This window comes from Acipenser ruthenus, chromosome 15 (genome assembly GCF_902713425.1).
Source record: "Acipenser ruthenus chromosome 15, fAciRut3.2 maternal haplotype, whole genome shotgun sequence".
NCBI lineage: Eukaryota > Metazoa > Chordata > Actinopteri > Acipenseriformes > Acipenseridae > Acipenser > Acipenser ruthenus.
The window spans coordinates 35557604-35577310 of NC_081203.1; the positions used below are offsets into that span (position 1 = coordinate 35557604).

General features: G+C 43.6%; 2 protein-coding genes across 2 annotated transcripts in view; one reads left to right on the plus strand and one right to left on the minus strand.

Moving 5' to 3' along the window:
- Positions 1-610: 610 nt before the first annotated feature.
- On the plus strand, positions 611-10815 carry LOC117422260 (kelch domain-containing protein 2-like). Its single transcript, XM_058988121.1, has 14 exons — positions 611-752; positions 1741-1974; positions 2368-2447; positions 3300-3417; positions 3644-3759; positions 4641-4722; positions 4828-4911; positions 5177-5257; positions 5361-5419; positions 5853-5962; positions 6541-6613; positions 6822-6909; positions 8677-8729; positions 9791-10815. Exons 2-14 carry the CDS (start codon positions 1747-1749, stop codon positions 9912-9914), a joined length of 1296 nt encoding a protein of 431 aa, XP_058844104.1. The 5' UTR covers positions 611-752; positions 1741-1746; the 3' UTR covers positions 9915-10815.
- The window catches only part of LOC131697646 (ribosome quality control complex subunit NEMF-like), a 34967-nt gene continuing 26028 nt past the window's right edge, over positions 10769-19707 (minus strand). Inside the window, exons 17-32 of the mRNA XM_058988097.1 lie at positions 19592-19654; positions 18762-18874; positions 18604-18661; positions 18051-18109; positions 17664-17784; positions 17228-17570; positions 16373-16421; positions 16011-16060; positions 15709-15862; positions 15407-15484; positions 13449-13655; positions 13099-13137; positions 12507-12613; positions 11816-11859; positions 11570-11649; positions 10769-11076 (exon numbers count right to left, since the gene is read on the minus strand). Coding sequence (XP_058844080.1) covers positions 10999-11076; positions 11570-11649; positions 11816-11859; positions 12507-12613; positions 13099-13137; positions 13449-13655; positions 15407-15484; positions 15709-15862; positions 16011-16060; positions 16373-16421; positions 17228-17570; positions 17664-17784; positions 18051-18109; positions 18604-18661; positions 18762-18874; positions 19592-19654 — 1643 coding nt within the window. The 3' untranslated portion in view covers positions 10769-10998. The remainder of the gene's footprint in view (positions 11077-11569; positions 11650-11815; positions 11860-12506; positions 12614-13098; positions 13138-13448; positions 13656-15406; positions 15485-15708; positions 15863-16010; positions 16061-16372; positions 16422-17227; positions 17571-17663; positions 17785-18050; positions 18110-18603; positions 18662-18761; positions 18875-19591; positions 19655-19707) is intronic.

Genomic DNA, 19707 nt, shown 5'->3' on the forward strand with positions numbered 1-19707 from the left:
ACGTCCTGTCTGGTTGTTTTGCGCAGGTGAAATCTCAACAATCTTGGGTGCGTTTGCGTTTGGTTCATTGGGGCTGGTTGAGTGCGGTTGGGTTTGTTTTGGAAGCGTATGTGAATGCTCCAGAAGCACTCCGTCCGTTTCAGAGTGTGTTTTAATCTAACTGAACGGAGTCCTTCTCAACAGGTGGTCTCAGTCCGTTTGTGTTCAGTGCAATGTGAAAGCACCAGCACTTCAGAAAAAAATGTTGAAGTGAACCAGCTTATTGACGGGAAATCCCAGGATAACAAACAGACAATCCAGCTGTGGTTTATCTCAGCAGATTGTAGCTTAATCAAATGGACCCCCGTAGTGATTAGTTTTAGCTCAGAATTTATTTTGATCAATTCCAGGTTTTTATGGATGACATTATACTTGAGATGACATAGCACCCTATGTAATAAAGCAGGTTATTTATGTAACATTGTAACACCACAGCTGGTTTTGGTCCAGGACAGTGTTGCAATGTCCTTGGATTAGCTCCTCCCGCTCGCCACACGTGCCCTTCTCAGCATGGTGGCTCAAATGACGCCTCCAATCCTCAACAAAATGGCGAAAGGTTTCGGACGTCTGCTACGTCACGTCCTGCCAGGCCTTACAGAGTAAAGCCTGTCTCTGCTTCCGCTTCCAGTGTAAACAAGATAAGCTCGAATTGTGTTACAAAGTTTAATGTTACTCAAAAAACAAAAAAGAAACGCAATTTGCAGACAGTAACGGTAAGAAAAAAATGCAATTTGTGTCGAGTGTTTTAAGATGATGTCGACTTTCGGCGTGTTTTAATATTATCGTTAACCTTGTTTAACTGCGAAACAGACAGTCCTTTCGATGTGCTTAGTGTAAACACGACAACACGGCATGTCTGTACAACCTTTGTGTGTGTATACCTATTTCAGTTGTGAATTTCTTTCCCAATAATCGTTCTTTTGCATCATGAAATGAATTGCACAGTTGTAATGGCGAGCGGTGTTTTGCAGGGTAGGAGGTGCACGGTTTATTGATATTGAATATCATTTCAGTACATCACGCCTCATCGAGAGCCAGCGAGTTTACTTTTTTTGCTTACAGAATCAATTCCGTACTTACTGAATCTTGTTGTAAGCCACGCCAAGTTATATGTAAGGGCCCCGTGTGGCGAGATATATTCAGCTGCCATTTCTCTCTCCGTAGCCTTATTTTTATTGGTTTATTTTCTATTTCCTTCTTTTACAATGCTCTGATGCTCGATCATATTCCCTTCTGTAAATGTTACCTTATTTGTATTATTTTCTGTATTTGTGTTTGTCCAGGGACTGCCAATGAAAATGAGCTCATAGCTAAATCATAGTTAAAAATTGTACGTTGTCCCTGTAAAATAAATACAATATATATATATATAAAATTTGGAAAAAAAATACACAAAATGTTTCAATGTTGTCTTTGCATATGCACAAAAGGTTTAAATTATAAAAGTTGTTCAATCTTTATTCTATATACTGTATATATCAATCTTTATTCATATATACTGTATATATCAATCTTTATTCATATATACTGTATATATCAATCTTTATTCATATATACTGTATATATCAATCTTTATTCATATATACTGTATATATCAATCTTTTTTTTTTTTTTTTTAGTGTTGTGCTCAGTGTCTAAGCTGTGTTCAGTGTTTGATTTGTATGCTTCAATTAACGTGGTGACGTCTATTTCTGCAAACAGGTGAAGATGGCAGATGTTGACGAGGATGATAATCACATGCAGGTAGAGGAGGATCCCGAGGAGGAGGAGGAGGATGATGATGTAGAGGAAATCGACGAGGAAGAACTGATCGATATCGACACTGAACTGGCTTCGGCCCACGATGAGAGTGTGGAGCTTGTGGCCCCCCCGGAGCGCAGTGGACACGTCGCAGTGTCAGACGGGAATTGCATGTATATTTGGGGTGGATACAAGGTACAGTAAGAGACCATGCTGGATATTTTCACCCTTTCAAGTCCTGTGCGATTATGACCTGTATGTTTGCACTCTTTTAACATCAGCTTATTTAGTAAGAAGATTCTCTGAGGTCATACGTTCCTCTACTGGCAAAGTATTACCTCTGACCAGTAGAGCTGCACCAGCTGTATTGAGCTCTCCACAGAAACCGGGCGCTGGCAGTCAGGTCAGGCTCACTGGTGCCGATCGGGCTCCTTTACCATTCACAGTGAAATAAGTGAAGAAACAGCTGCTTGGGTTTGTGGTGACTGATGCTTTTCTTAGACTCCATGGAGAACAGCAATGCAGTTTGTAATTCACACATTTGGATGTTTCATAAATGTTGTTTTTTGTTTTTTTTCTCCCTTGCAGAATGCACAGACCACAGGTTTCTATGACTTCTATTTGCCAAGAAACGAAATCTGGATTTATAACATGGAATCCAGACGATGGTGAGCCATTGTATAAAGATGTTCTGTGCTGTGTATATTAATACAGATAACAAGCGCTTTCTCTTCTAGGCTATTTATGGATTTTCATTTTCTGTTTAACAGCAGTCATGCAATGTGTTTTTTCTATACAGCAATCTGTACATTAGCTAGGATTGTGCTTGTTCAGCACAAGGCTCAAATCCGGAAGTGGGGAAGATTACATGTTTCACTTATTTTTCACATTTTGTGTGAGTGCCCGTTGAAACCAAAGGGAAACAATGACATCTTAAAGGGGAAGCAATTTTAGCCGCAGTGCAGGATCTTCATTGGGACTACTCTGCAGCAGAGTCCCAATCTCCCCCCATGGAGACTCGGATCCATCAGGACAGAGTAGGACCCCAGATCACTCCTCACTCCACATCGCCCTGCCTAGGACAGAGTAGGACCCCAGATCACTCCTCACTCCACATCGCCCTGCCTAGGACAGCGTAGGACCCCAGATCACTCCTCACTACACATCGCCCTGCCTAGGACAGCGTAGGACCCTAGATCACTCCTCACTACACATCGCCCTGCCTAGGACAGCGTAGGACCCCAGATCACTCCTCACTACACATCGCCCCGCCTAGGACAGCGTAGGACCCCAGATCACTCCTCACTACACATCGCCCTGCCTAGGACAGCGTAGAACCCCAGATCACTCCTCACTACACATCGCCCCGCCTAGGACAGAGTAGGACCCCAGATCACTCCTCCTGACCCCCTCCTCACTCCACATCGCCCCGCCTAGGACAGAGTAGGACCCCAGATCACTCCTCCCTACACATCGCCCCGCCTAGCCCCTACCGAGTTCTCATGTGTTTCGATCTGCAGGAAGAAAAGGGCCACCGAAGGAGACGTCCCCCAGTCCATGTCGGGCAGCTGTGCTGTGTGTGTGGACGGGGTGCTCTACCTGTTTGGAGGGCATCACGCCAGAGGAAACACCAACAGGGTGAGTGGGCCTGCATAATAACAAATCAACCCATTTCACAGAACAATCGGGTGCAGGCTGAACTGACATCATGCACCACTACGTGCAAAGGATATCATGATTTTTTTGGGGTGTGTGCGATTTCAAGGGACATCATTTACAAAAAAAATATCCAATCTGCTTGCAGGTTTTTCTCACCCGCTGACATATTAATTGTTCATTTTTGCCCCTTTCTGTCAATCCACAGTTGTACAGGCTTCCTCTGAGATCCACAGACACGCTGCACTGGGAGAAGATGAAAGAATTGAAAGGGATGCCACCAACGTCCAAGGACAAGCTCGGCTGCTGGGTGTACAAGAACAAGTAAGAGTGAAAAGCCAAGACCTGTCAGTGCTTCCATGTTTCAATTACTTTGTAATCCAGGCTTGTAATTGAAATGTAATACTAGACTCCCCACCCCTACACCTGTGACCTGTGACCTGTAACTATATTTGGTAGAATGGAAAAAAAAGAAATGTTTCGGCTCTTGACCTTCAGGGGTGTGTAACGTGGCAGGGTAGCGGTTTGTTTCACAAGCTTTGCAGTTAGTTAGCCTTGCGCAAGATTGCACGTGCAGGGCTGGGTGAAGGAAGCACATCTCATGCATTGTTCTTTTGTATGCATTCATGGAAAATTAATAAAGCAGAGAAGCTACAAACTTACTCGCACTAGTTTTGTCAATGCACATTACTACATTGCATTCATGCCTTTGCAAGGGCTGCTGTATTCCTAGCATGCTTATGAGCTTTCAGTAGTGATTTTGGAGTGCTTCAGTGTTGTGGAGTGCTGCATGGTAATAAACACACATTCTTATAGTTTAACTCAGAATGTGTGATTGTTGAAGCCTAAGTTGTTGCAAAGTTCTGAAAAAGCTGAGATCCAGTAGTTATTAGTTGTGCCAGAAGAACAGAAATGCACGTTTTAATTAATTAAATACATACTCTCCACACACACACACACACACACATGGACCTGTGTTTCCAGGAGCAATGCTAGACCTTTTACTATCTCAAAATCCAAAACTGCGGCTATAAAACAATGATCTGAAGTGAGCCAGAATGCATTAGTTTGTTTAAATAAATACATAAATGCCTTTGGGGCAGAGCTGGTAATCGTAGGGTTGCAGTCATGGTTAAAGCACTATAATTAAAATAATCGGGCAAGCGCACCTGTTTTACTTACGGAGACGTGTTCTCCTTTCACAGATTAGTTTTCTTCGGAGGATATGGCTACGTTCCACAAGGGACACATCTTGGAACGTTTGAATACGATGTAACGTCCTTTTGGGTAAGACGTTGCCCGTGTCTGTCTGTGTCTCTTGTATGAGTAGCATTCTTGTATGAGCACCTGATGGAATTATATTTAAACTTACATCTCCTTTTGTTGTTTCAGGCAAATAATGCTCCTCGGGGTTGGAATAACCATGTGCACGTGCTGGACCTGGAGACGTGTGCCTGGAGTCAGCCAGTCACAAAGGTAAGCTGATTGAAACTCGAGTTTTCTTCAGAATAAAAGGAGGCTCTTGTCTCCCAGTATGGGAGTCTACCTCTTCCTTCATAGATACTGGGACCCAGAACGTTGCTACTGATGTGAGTGTAGCAACACGTGCTACTGTAGCAGCGTGCACTACGTATTGATAGTACTGACAATGTTAACACATGCCTGTGGACGTATTCTGAAAGCTCTCAACAGCTGGTCCGTTCCTGTTATTATTAATGTTGATGTGATTGTCCTCTCTCAGGGGAACCCTCCTTCTCCCAGGGCTGCACACGCTTGTGCCACGGTTGGAAATCGGGGTTTTGTGTTTGGTGGCCGATACAGGGTAGGCACACTTATGTAAAGAAATACACATTTCTCAGTTTGACAAAAACAAAACACCCAAATGCATTTCAATGATTATGTTTTCCAAACCCCCTTGTCAATAGGAGTCCCGGCTGAACGACCTGTTCAGCATTAACATGGATACCTGGGAATGGACTGAAATGTAGGTATAGAGTACTGGAGGATTTTATTCATTGATTTATTTCAGGGATGGAAATAGACTCTGGTTGCATAGCAGTTTGATCGATACTACGATGAGTTTAATAAGACACCCGAGAGCTTGTCACCTATTCACACTGTGGCTGATCAAGCTGGTATTAAAACCTGGACTGGGTGAAACTGCTGTACAATAGGAGTCTAATTTCCATCCCTGTCTTTGTGTGTTTTTTAAAGAGCTCTTTAAACAGGGCCTGGCTGAGTAATAGCTTGTTTACATTGTACAGCACCAATGTGTTTATTTGTGTATACATAGATACAGCCAATCAGCACACTTGTGTTGACTGTGCGTCTCTGTCTCTCTGGGTGTTGACGGTCTGTCTCTGTGTGTGTTGACGCTGCCTGTCTGTCTGTCTGTCTGTCTCTCTCGCCACTTTTAGGATCGTACCACACCAGGGCCCCGTGGGGAGGTCGTGGCACTCCCTAAATCCAGCGTCCCCTGATCATCTCTTCCTGTTTGGTGGTTTTACGACAGATAAGCAGCCGCTAAGTAAGAGTCCAGAGCAGCATCTTAACAGAGAGATCTGCAAAACCCTTTCTTTATTCTTAACAGAGAGATCTGCAAAACCCTTTCTTTATTCTTAACAGAGAGATCTGCAAAACCCTTTCTTTATTCTCACAAATGCTTTGTTTTTTATACCTAGTGTTTACCATCCTTATTCTTAACAGAGAGATCTGTAAAACCCTTTCTTTATTCTCACAAATGCTTTGTTTTTTTTACCTAGTGTTTACCATCCTTATTTTAACCTGTTCATGCATGAAATACTGTTTTGGACACAATTAATATATTTAACATTTTTATATGGGGCGGGGGAGGGGGAGTGGCCTTCTCACATGAGGTCATCTTGCATTTGTGTCTTCCATGCGTCCCCATACAAGTTTGTCGTGCATGAAGGGGTTAATATTCCTGCGGTGTTTGGTAGAAACGCAAGCTGGGACAGACATGGTACAGAGAAGCCTGGTAAAACACAGCAGCTTGTTTAATACTTGACCATACAGATTTTCAGTCACTTTTTAGTCTAATGAAGTTTTAAACCTTTTAAAAAACTATCTTGTTTTTTTTATTAGGTGATGGCTGGCTTTACTGCATTAGCAGGAATGAATGGAAACCATTTAAACACAACAATGCAGAGAAGCCCAGGTAAATTCACACATTTTCTTTTTTCCTTTTCTAAGTTTATATATCTTTGTATGGGAAAATATATTTACTTGAAAGAAAAGCAATTGAGAGAAGTTTAGCTACAGACAAAGCAAAGGTTTTGCATTGCGCTTCCTTTGATATATACAGACAGCTAAGGTTTTACACTGCCTGCTCTGATGTTGTTTCTCTGCCTGTGACATGTCTGTAGGCTCTGGCACACTGCCTGCTCCAGCGAGGAAGGGGAAGTGTTTGTGTTCGGTGGATGTGCGAACAATCTGCTGTCTCATCACCGTGCTGTAAGTCAACACCTTTCAGGATAAACACCTCTTAATGGAATTCCATTCCCCGACACAGCAGATCAATGCACATCAATTCAAACTGTCAGATCAATGCACATCAATTCAAACTGTCAGATCAATGCACATCAATTCAAACTGTCAGATCAATGCACATCAATTCAAACTGTCAGATCAATGCACATCAATTCAAACTGTCAGATCAATGCACATCAATTCAAACTGTCAGATCAATGCACATCAATTCAAACTGTCAGATCAATGCACATCAATTCAAACTGTCAGATCAATGCACATCAATTCAAACTGTCAGATCAATGCACAACAATTCAAACTGTCAGATCAATGCACATCAATTCAAACTGTCAGATCAATGCACATCAATTCAAACTGTCAGATCAATGCACTTCAATTCAAACTGTCAGATCAATGCACGTCAATTCAAACTGTCAGATCAATGCACATCAATTCAAACTGTCAGATCAATGCACATCAATTCAAACTCTCAGATCAATGCACATCAATTCAAACTGTCAGATCAATGCACATCAATTCAAACTGTCAGATCAATGCACATCAATTCAAACTGTCAGATCAGTGCACATCAATTCAAACTGTCAGATCAATGCACAACAATTCAAACTGTCAGATCAATGCACATCAATTCAAACTGTCAGATCAATGCACATCAATTCAAACTGTCAGATCAATGCACATCAATTCAAACTGTCAGATCAATGCACATCAATTCAAACTGTCAGATCAATGCACTTCAATTCAAACTGTCAGATCAGTGCACATCAATTCAAACTGTCAGATCAATGCACATCAATTCAAACTGTCAGATCAATGCACATCAATTCAAACTGTCAGATCAATGCACATCAATTCAAACTGTCAGATCAATGCACATCAATTCAAACTGTCAGATCAATGCACATCAATTCAAACTGTCAGATCAATGCACAACAATTCAAACTGTCAGATCAATGCACGTCAATTCAAACTGTCAGATCAATGCACGTCAATTCAAACTGTCAGATCAATGCACGTCAATTCAAACTGTCAGATCAATGCACGTCAATTCAAACTGTCAGATCAATGCACATCAATTCAAACTCTCAGATCAATGCACATCAATTCAAACTGTCAGATCAATGCACATCAATTCAAACTGTCAGATCAATGCACATCAATTCAAACTGTCAGATCAGTGCACATCAATTCAAACTGTCAGATCAATGCACATCAATTCAAACTGTCAGATCAGTGCACATCAATTCAAACTGTCAGATCAATGCACATCAATTCAAACTGTCAGATCAATGCACATCAATTCAAGCTGTCAGGCTTTGCTGTGTCTTTCCTTTTACTACATTTTTACTGTCTTTCTTTGTCTTCATCTGTGGGCACAGACTTGAACACGTACCCATTCATTCACTCTAATACTTTCTTTAAAGGAGTATAGACCCCGAACCAGCTGCTGTTGAGATTGTTCAAGACTGCACTGTGCATGTTGTTGGCACCAGCTATCCCAAATGCAGGCAGTGGGTTTTAAATACTGACCTGAATGAACAGATGCAGAGGTGAATGTTATCGGTATCCTGGCACCTGCATCGCTGAAGGTTTAACTGCTGTGATCTGCTACCAGTTGATTTCAGAAAATGATGCCTCATGATTTTCGTGTTTTAAAAACTCTTTTTGCTCATAGTTACAGCAGTGTAGATCTCGGTGTCTTAATAAAGTTTGCTTATTTTTGTTCCTCAGGCCCACAGCAATGAAATACTCATCTTTGCTGTTCAACCCAAGTCCCTTGGGAGGTGAGTACGAAGCACACATCTGGCAGTGTGTCAGGTAACAGACCCAAGGCAGAGGCTATTGTGTTAACAGCTTCACTGCTGTGATGGAGGAGCCCCAAGGCAGAGGCTATTGTGTTAACAGCTTCACTGCTGTGATGCAGGAGCCCCAAGGCAGAGGCTATTGTGTTAACAGCTTCACTGCTGTGATGGAGGAGCCCCAAGGCAGAGGCTATTGTGTTAACAGCTTCACTGCTGTGATGCAGGAGCCCCAAGGCAGAGGCTATTGTGTTAACAGCTTCACTGCTGTGATGGAGGAGCCCCAAGGCAGAGGCTATTGTGTTAACAGCTTCACTGCTGTGATGCAGGAGCCCCAAGGCAGAGGCTATTGTGTTAACAGCTTCACTGCTGTAATGCAGGAGCAGGTCCGTAGGGAAAAAGTGATGGATGCAGAACTTTTCTTGGTGCTCAGATCGATGCAGGATCATTAAAATGATGTCATAGCAGAACAGCATGACGTATACTGAGAATGATGATGTATAATGAGAATACGCCAGATTGTTACCTGATATTGATGCCTTTCTAGCAGTCCTGAAAAAAGTTTAAAACAAACAAAAAAAATAATCTCTATACGTGTAGGCCTAAAACATGGTCTAGAAAGTTTGATTGTGTATAATCATCAGTTAGTCCGTTCCACAGTGGACTTGTCGTAAATTGTTGCTACCCGTAAAGGCAGAGATCTCAATTCTGCAGCCTTCATTGGAGCACCCATCACACTGTAGACTGTACGGTTTGCAAGACCTGGAGCATTCTCTATTTTTCTATTATTATTTATTTCTTAGCAGACGCCCTTAGCCAGGGTGACTTACAATTGTTACAAGATATCACATTATTTTTACATACAATTACCCATTTATATAGTTGGGTTTTTACTGGAGCAATCTAGGTAAAGTACCTTGCTCAAGGGTACAGCAGCAGTGTCCCGTACCTGGGATTGAACCCACGACCCTCCGGTCAAGAGTCCAGAGCCCTCACCACTACTCCACACTACTTTCTAACCCTGGAATCACGTTCCATATCCACAGACTGTGCCTGGAAACAGCGATCCACTTCAAAGAGATCCTGTCCGGGTCCTGGGAATGTCTCCCGAAGCACCTGCTGAGGAGCATCAGCCAGCGCGTCGGCAGCAACAACACATCGGGCTCCTGAAGCCTGCCCGGGAGCGCAGGAAGGAAATAGTTACGGAGCCATAGATTTGTCAAGCGCTCCATCATTTTAGTTTTTGCAGGCAGGTGCAACATGCAACTGTTAAATGTTTTTGCATGTGAATGGCAAATAGAGAAAATATTTTTGTGTAGAATTTGATTGCTTATACACGTGTATATAAATATATATATATATATTGTTTTAATTAAACTCTTGTGTTTGAAAGCAAAGAATTTACTGTTTAAAAAAAAAAAAAAAGACTGCATTGTTAAGAGAGTCCCAGGGTTTCCCTGGGCATCTTTTAAATTCTTTATTGTAAGTTTATGTTTTTCCGTCGTGTGCACCCGTCTTGTATAGTAAGTTGTGTGCACTTTTCTATTGGTGATTACAAACTCATTTTGATGCAGGCAGCAGACGTTCCAGAATGTCTTGCAGCAACACTGTTCATGCACAATGCAGACTGATGCTGGAGAGGTGACCCTCCAGCACCAGCACGTCTAATTCACATGTTGATGAACGCGTGCAGGGGGAGCGCCCCACCATGGAGCCTCCCTTTCACAGCACACACTGATGAACGCGTGCAGGGGGAGCGCCCCACACTGAAGCCTCCCTTTCACAGTACACACTGATGAACGCGTGCAGGGGGAGCGCCCCACCATGGAGCCTCCCTTTCACAGCACACACTGATGGACGCGTGCAGGGGGAGCGCCCCACACTGAAGCCTCCCTTTCACAGCACACACTGATGGACGCGTGCAGGGGGAGCGCCCCACAATGGAGCCCCCCTTTCACAGCACAAGCAGAAGTGCCTTCGATGGATATCCTGTTAAGCACTGGGGTGGGGAGACTGAAGAGTGATTTGTTGTAGAAATCTGTATTAAAATAAAACGTTTAAGAACAGCAGTCATACTGTGTATTTTGCCTTTTTTTGTGGGGGTGAAACAGCGTAGAGTACCTTGTAAATCGAGCGATATTAGTTTTACAGTCTATTCAATTCCTACACTTCAGGTGTGCGGTATTATTTTTTCACTTTAAAGTCTTTTTTTGACAGCAGTCCCCAGCAGGTTTAGGAAACCAAACAAGCAGATTCATTTCTTTTTTGCTGCCAGCAGGTTAGGCGCCGACACTTTCACTTTTCCAGCTATATTTCGGGATAAATCCGTATCCTGAAAAAAAACACAAAAAGGCAAATTAAAATGATAAGTGTATGTGTAAAAAAAAAGTTTAATTTAAATGATTTTATGTTGCTAAGTCTGGCTCTTCACAGAGATACAGCCGTCATTGCTGTTGCTAAGTCTAGCCCTTCAGAGATACAGCCCTCATTGCTGTGGCTAAGTCTAGCCCTTCAGAGATACAGCCCTCATTGCTGTTGCTAAGTCTAGCCCCTCACAGAGATACAGCCCTCATTGCTGTTGCTAAGTCTAGCCCCTCACAGAGATACAGCCCCTCATTGCTGTTGCTAAGTCTAGCCCTTCAGAGATACAGCCCTCATTGCTGTTGCTAAGTCTAGCCCCTCAGAGATACAGCCCTCATTGCTGTTGCTAAGTCTAGCCCTTCAGAGATACAGCCCTCATTGCTGTTGCTAAGGCTAGCCCCTCAGAGATACAGCCCTCATTGCTGTTGCTAAGTCTATCTCTTCACAGTACTTGAGAAGGTTACCTTCACACTGCGGAACAGATCTTTTTCTCTTGGTGTAGCGTCTCTGGCGTGCATGAAGCTGTGCACAGCGGTTCTAGCAGCTGTTATATTTAAAATTAAATTAAAAAAAAAAAAAAAAAAAAAGTTAAAACTCATTCATATGTATTGGACAGGGGGAGGGGTCTTTTGCAAATGTATTAAAATCAGAGAAACTTCTTGGGCTGTTTCTCAAATGCCCGTAGACTGTTCAGGTTCCAGAGATCTTACCTTTTCCTTTCTTCTGAGTTCCAGGGGTAAGTTTCACCTTGTACCTTAAAAACAAGAGGTAACCCACACATTACATCTGTGTACTGTGAGCAAATAAATGATACTCCTTCAAAACAAGAACCCACACATTACATCTGTGTACTGTGAACAAATAAATGATACTCCTTCAAAACAAGAACCCACACATTACATCTGTGTACTGTGAGCAAATAAATGATACTCCTTCATTTTATCATAAAACCCAGATTTCAGTGATATCTAAAGTTAAATTATGCCTAAGCTCTTATTTTTTCAAAATTATATATATATATATATATATATATATATATATATATATATATATATATATATATATATATATATATATATACACACACACACACACGCAAAAATGTTAATTAGAAATATTAAAATGATACTGTACATTCAAGCTTACAAACGTAAATGTGGTTCAAAATTTCCTATACATACCAATCTTGTGAAGCACTTAAAAATAAGGCATTACCATACCAGGTAGAAAGTCTAGCCCAGGGATTCCTTTGATGGCACACAGGTCACAGGGTGTCAATTTCAACTTGGACCTCGGTTTGCAATTGCCCAATGGTTCATTACAACTTCTGAGTATCTAAACAAAACTGTTCATTTAAAAATGCACCTTTGTCTTAAAACCACTGAAAGGTAGATGACTCACTTGTAGTTAGTGAGTGCTGTATAGGGTGAACACACAGGCACGGCGAACAGCAGCACATCCTCTGGGTGAGGCTGGCCTGTCAGAGAGTCGAGCAGGTTCTCCCCTTCCTGCAACGACACCCCACGGGTTAGGGTGTGGGTCAGGGTCAAGGGTTAGCGTTTGTGTTGTGTGTGGGTCAGGGTCAAGGGTTAGGGTTGGGTTAGTGTGTGTGGGTTAAGGGTTAGGGTTAGTGGATTACCACCAGGGATTCTCAAATCCAGGGTCAAGGTTTAAGGTTAAAATCCGCACTACTTTCCAGTGACACGTTTAGAGAGACACACTTCATAACATCCCTCATACCGTCTCAGCAATTGCTCTGTGTAGCCTACTGGTACATAAACCCCCAACTGAAAAACAGAAACAGCAAGCTTCGAATAGTTCAATTATATTTCTAGACCTCTGATGAAGCGCATCTATCTGAAATAGATGTAACCGAAAGGCAAGCTGTAGATCTCAAGCAGTTTACCACCTAATCACTGGAGTTGCAAGCACTCTTAGAATGATGAGAAGCAGCTCTCTGTGAGGCGTATTGAAATGTAGATCAATGCCTCACCTCTGGTCCTTGTGGCTCCAGATCTTGATCTTCAACATCCTGGAAAGTAAACAGGTGCTTCTGTTATTTCAACACAAGCAAACAGATCAGGCAGTTATGCTGTAAAGCTTACACAGGCTATCATGAAAATCAATTGCTATTAAAAGCAACTCGTTACAGGCATGGTACACGGAACATCTGTAACCTCATTCTGCATGCGGCTGTGCCGTCGCTGGCTTCAGCCTGAACTCAATCTGCAGGATATGCAAAACACATTCCGTTCCATTCCACAACCCTGCATGCTGGAAACACGACTTCCATTGCACAGCTTAACCATCGACACACTGGCTGTACGCTGCAGGAAGGTTTACCTTGTCGTCCGGTTCCTGAGCCACGCCCTCCAGAGCCACCTCTTGCATCTCCTTGGCCACCTCCTCCACTAGTATCTGAACTGGTTTCCTCCCAGCGCTCCCCTGCTGGCTCGCTTTGGGTTTCTGCATGCTTTTTTTAACCTGCTCCTCTTTCGATTTTCCTTTTTTTCCTTTCTTAACTTTCTCTTCTTTATTCGACACTGCAGACTGAAGAAAACAAACACACACACATACTGTAAATATGAACACTTGCAAAGAACATGCTCAGGTTATCATTAGGATGCCGATGCCTCTGGGTTTTGAAAGTGAAGGTGGAACCTATTTTCTTGCTGTACGGAGGATGTCAGTTTGTCCGGTACTAATGCTCTGGGCTCATCTGCGCTTTGAATAGCCTCTGTTGTACAGAGGATAATATTTCAATCATCCCGCTGTGCAACCGAGTAGCAATTTTGCAGTCTGTAAGGTTAGGATTAAAGTAAAGGTTTGGGGGTGAAATTCCTGGAAGTTCCTGCAGCATTTACCTCTGCAGGAAGCAACAACGTGCTTTACACAGAGCTGCACTGTGAGGTGCAATAGCATTCTTCATAGAGATCTGCACTGTGAGGTGCAATAGCATTCTTCATAGAGAGCTGCACTGTGAGGTGCAATAGCATTCTTCATAGAGCTGCACTGTGAGGTGCAATAGCATTCTTCATAGAGAGCTGCACTGTGAGGTGCAATAGCATTCTTCATAGAGAGCTGCACTGTGAGGTGCAATAGCATTCTTCATAGAGCTGCACTGTGAGGTGCAATAACATTCTTCATAGAGAGCTGCACTGTGAGGTGCAATAGCATTCTTCATAGAGAGCTGCACTGTGAGGTGCAATAGTATTCTTCATAGAGAGCTGCACTGTGAGGTGCAATAGCATTCTTCATAGAGAGCTGCACTGTGAGGTGCAATAGCATTCTTCATAGAGAGCTGCACTGTGAGGTGCAATAGCATTCTTCATAGAGATCTGCACTGTGAGGTGCAATAGCATTCTTCATAGAGCTGCACTGTGAGGTGCAATAGCATTCTTCATAGAGCTGCACTGTGAGGTGCAATAGCATTCTTCATAGAGCTGCACTGTGAGGTGCAATAGCATTCTTCATAGAGCTGCACTGTGAGGTGCAATAGCATTCTTCATAGAGAGCTGCACTGTGAGGTGCAATAGCATTGTTCATAGAGAGCTGCACTGTGAGGTGCAATAGCATTCTTCATAGAGAGCTGCACTGTGAGGTGCAATAGCATTCTTCATAGAGCTGCACTGTGAGGTGCAATAGTATTCTTCATAGAGAGCTGCACTGTGAGGTGCAATAGTATTCTTCATAGAGAGCTGCACTGTGAGGTGCAATAGCATTCTTCATAGAGCTGCACTGTGAGGTGCAATAGCATTCTTCATAGAGAGCTGCACTGTGAGGTGCAATAGCATTGTTCATAGAGAGCTGCACTGTGAGGTGCAATAGCATTGTTCATAGAGCTGCACTGTGAGGTGTAATAGCATTGTTCATAGAGCTGCACTGTGAGGTGTAATAGCATTCTTCATAGAGAGCTGCACTGTGAGGTGCAATAGCATTCTTCATAGAGAGCTGCACTGTGAGGTGCAATAGTATTCTTCATAGAGCTGCACTGTGAGGTGCAATAGCATTCTTCATAGAGAGCTGCACTGTGAGGTGCAATAGCATTCTTCATAGAGAGCTGCACTGTGAGGTGCAATAGTATTCTTCATAGAGAGCTGCACTGTGAGGTGCAATAGTATTCTTCATAGAGAGCGGCACTGTGAGGTGCAATAGTATTCTTCATAGAGAGCTGCACTGTGAGGTGCAATAGTATTCTTCACAGAGCTGCACTATGAGGTGCAATAGCATTCTTCATAGAGAGCTGCACTATGAGGTGCAATAGTATTCTTCACAGAGCTGCAATAGTATTCTTCACTCACCCCCAAGAGCTTCATCCGAAGCTCCCGGTCTTCCTCATCCTGATCCTTGTACTTCTCTTTGATTTTCTTCAGTTTGTTCTGAGTGAAGGAAAAACAACACAATTACAAACACATTACAATACACCTTTCCTTGTATCAGTAAAATGAAATGAACTGAATCCATGCTATCTCAGTGCCCCTAATAAGCATTTAAGCAGTCTAGCATTTAAGCACAGTGTAGCAATATGCAGCTCATTTTGAGGGGGTTCTGGTAACAGCATTCAGACAGACCCTGTCCCTGTGGGTTCGGTGCAGTCCGTTACCTTCTGGCCTCGTTTCACAGCCGGCTGGGATGTGCTGGTTCTGGAGGTTTCCTGACTGTCCGGATTGACTGCTGAGGGTTTCTTACTCTTCTTCTCCTTCTTCTCTTTCTCTGCTTCCTCCGCATCATCAAAATCATTCTGCTTTTTCATTTCTCTGGAAATGACAAAAGATGTAGTCATATATACAAGACACACACACACGCGCGCGCACACACACACACACACACACACAGACAGACAGAGACACGCACACATGCACATATGCACGCACACACTTCCATAAAACTAAGCAGTTTCTTCACCTTCTCTGCTTTGCGGACACACGTTTCCTTCCCTGTGCCGTGCCATCATTCTAAACAAAGAAACAAAGAAATAACGACTGTATTGATTTGTTCTGCTGACTGGCAACACACCCCATCTCTACCAGGGTAACCCATTACTGAAATACAGAATCATGCTTCAGTGCGTTTCAATAGTGCACATGATGTAATTGGTAGCATCACTGTGGTATTTTCGGTTTGAATGTGAAGCACTGAATTCTTCATCACAGTTCAGAATATCACTCCTCATTCATCTTGTTTATTGAATGCGTTTCCTGAGAATCCTTGCAGTGAACTGAACTGAACTGCAATGTGTGTATGAACTGAAAGCATGAAGTCCTCACCTGGCTTGCAGGGTCATCTTTACAAGTTTGAGAAGCTACTGAAATAGGCCTGGAAAGAGGAATGGTAAAAACACACAGCTTTAAGAACTTGCATATTCAGAACACACCAGCATTACTGTTTCTTACAAATACGAAGGCCAGCCAAATGACTTCTGGTGCAGGCTTTCCTTTAAGTGCAATATTTTACAACACTGAAACCCCCCAAAACTAACCCTGCTCCAGGCCTTACAATACAAAAGGACTGCAGTGTCAGAAAACAGGGACTCTGCTGCTTACCCCCAAAGAGCCTGAGGTTTCTTTTGACACCAAATACATATAGGGATGGAAATAAGACTCCTACTGTACAGCAGCCTCACTACAAGCTTGATTAGCCACAGTGCGTCTAGAGAACAAGCAAGGTGTGTCTTATCAAAGTCACTGAAACCAGGAGTGGATCACACTGCTGTGCATTTCCAGCACAGACATGGATTCCAATGACTCTGAAGTGAGCATGGGGAGCGTGTCATAAACAATACTGGTCTACAGAGGAGTTCAAAGTTCAGCGTGTAAACGACAGTGGTAAATGTTCAGAATGTTGCTAAACGATGAAATGTTATTAAATGATGCAGGTCACATCAAGAAGTTAGCCTTAGGGTTTCCACAGCAGTAAGTGTAAGCCAGTTTACTGCACATTCACAATATTCTTCATTGTCTTTTCCATTCATAATGAAATGATGCACACACATGCTGCAGTCATTTATAAAGAGAGATGGGAGGGCTTGTCTGATTGGTTACAAGCATTCCCGCTATCTTAATGTTTATGTGTGGATTCCCTACAGTTTAAACGTTAAAGGAAAACCAGCAGCCCTGTGGTACCTCAAAGGCTGGAGATGCGACAGGGTGATAGTGGTGTCTGGGTAGCTGAACTCCTCTCCTTTCTCTTCCTGATTCACATGAGCAGCGTTGTCTGCTCCCTCCCCCTCCTCCTTCTCCTTCTCCTCCTGGGGCCCGGGCGCTGCTCCCTGCTCCGAGGGGCTGCTCTCCTGCCCCTCGAGCCCAGGCACTGCTCCCTGCTCCGAGGGGCTGCTCTCCTCCCCCTCCTCTCCCTCTGTATCGGATTCCTCTGTGGAGTTCTCTCCCGTCTCCTCCGGGTCCCTTGCCTGCCTCTCCTCTCCATCTCCACTCCTCTCTTCCTCCCCCTCGTTGCTGCTGTCGTCTCCTTCAGAGGAAGGACACAGAGATCTTTACTGCAAGCCCGATCGCAATGGCACCCCGCTGTGAAGGTTTCATTGTGCTGAATCAAAATAAATACCTAGCAGCTCGGTGTCTTCCGACAGCAGGTCAGTGTTAGTGCTGGTCACGGTCTCCATGTCTTCTTCCACAGCTCTCACTTTCCTCTCTCCTCTGTGTCTCCACACACAGGGCTCGTCAACCTGGGAACCACCAGCAAAACGCATTCTCATTCACTGAGCCCAATCCCATCACAATACACTGAACTGCTGCTACTGTACTACAAAATACACAGATAGTTTCCCCACTCTCTTTAAAACAGAGCCCTTACAAACTTTGCCAAGGCAAACTGATTCACCAGCAAGCCGTACGCTGCCCCCTGGTGGCTATCCATGTTTTATGTTTGTATCAAACCTTTCCAGTCTCCCCAGCACTGCTATTTCAATGCAATCCCTTAATGTTGTTTTACCTTGAACAGGAAGCCAAATCCCATCATGAGATAGGAGGGAGGGAGGAAGTTCTTTTTACCTGAAATGAAGATCGCAGCGTCATTCCTGTTCAGGAGCCTGGAGTCATGCACAGCAATGTACAAACACTTGCCTGAGTGTATTACACACATATTGAATGGATCTGAGGCTCACTGTGGAAAACTGTTTCCCTGAGCGGCAATAGTTCACAGGGCAAAAGTTATTTTATGCATACCTCCAATGCTACAATTATATGATTGTGTCGTCTCCTGTGTACGACTCTAAAGCTACCCTATAGTAATCTTACTATAAGAATAAAGAATCTGTAGTAATCATATACTGCTGATTATTTTTAATGAGCGAGTCTTTTCCAAAAGACACAATTCCAGACAGAAATGCAGGATGTTGCCACATTCCAGCCACAAGTCAATAATAATAATAATAATAATAATAATAACAGGCCGTGGCTGTGGATCAATGCCTTGAACAGAAAAGGAGCAGTTGTGTTCTTTTGAAACACACAAGATAAATGAAAGGAAGTGCTCTCATTCTCACCTCTGATCATGAAGCTTCCAGTGGTCAGGTACTCCCCAGTGGGTGCGGTTTTGGACACCTGCAGGACAGATTGACAAGCTGGTTACGGTGCTACAGACATCGGGCAGTAAAGGGTGATGAATGAGACAGGGTTCCGGGGGCAGCGCACCGCAGCGTACCTGGTGATGGTGGACCCACCAGGCGCTGGTGATGACCTTCGCGTCCCAGGCAGCGCTGTAACAGACCGCCATGGTCCCGGCCTCTGTCAGAGTGCGAGGGGGGATCGGTTCTCCTGCAACACAGCACAGCTCAGAACACAGGAGAGACCAGAACACAGCACAGCTCAGAACACAGGAGAGATGAGAACACAGCACAGGAGAGATCAGAACACAGCACAGGAGAGATCAGAACACAGGAGAGATGAGAACACAGCACAGCTCAGAACACAGGAGAGACCAGAACACAGCACAGCTCAGAACACAGGAGAGATGAGAACACAGCACAGGAGAGATCAGAACACAGGAGAGATGAGAACACAGCACAGCTCAGAACACAGGAGAGATCAGAACACAGGAGAGATGAGAACACAGCACAGGAGAGATCAGAACACAGGAGAGATGAGAACACGGGAGAGATGAGAACACAGGAGACCAGAACACAGTACAGCTCAGAGATCAGAACACAGTACAGCTCAGAGATCAGAACACAGCACAGCTCAGAACACAGCACAGCTCAGCACAACTCAGAGATCAGAACACATGAGAGATCAGACCACAGCAGATGAGAACAAGCTCACAATCCCATTGTGAAATGATTCCCACAAAGGAGCTACAAGAGCAGCTCCTTCAGCCAAGCTGGTGCAGGATTATGCATGTCCCTCTCCACGTTACAGCTCCCCATTGCTGTTAAATGCACTGTTTTAAAAAGACCCCCACTGCCACAAAGAGGTCCAGGAGCATCTACAGCCATTGTATTTAAGGGAGAAAAAGAAATGAATAAAATCAATCACCGGAATGGTTTTTGATGACACAGCTCGTGGCTCCGTGGAGATCAGCATGCACGTAAATATCACCTAAAAAAAAAAAAAAGAATTAGAGACGGGACATGGCATTGTCAAAGTAAATA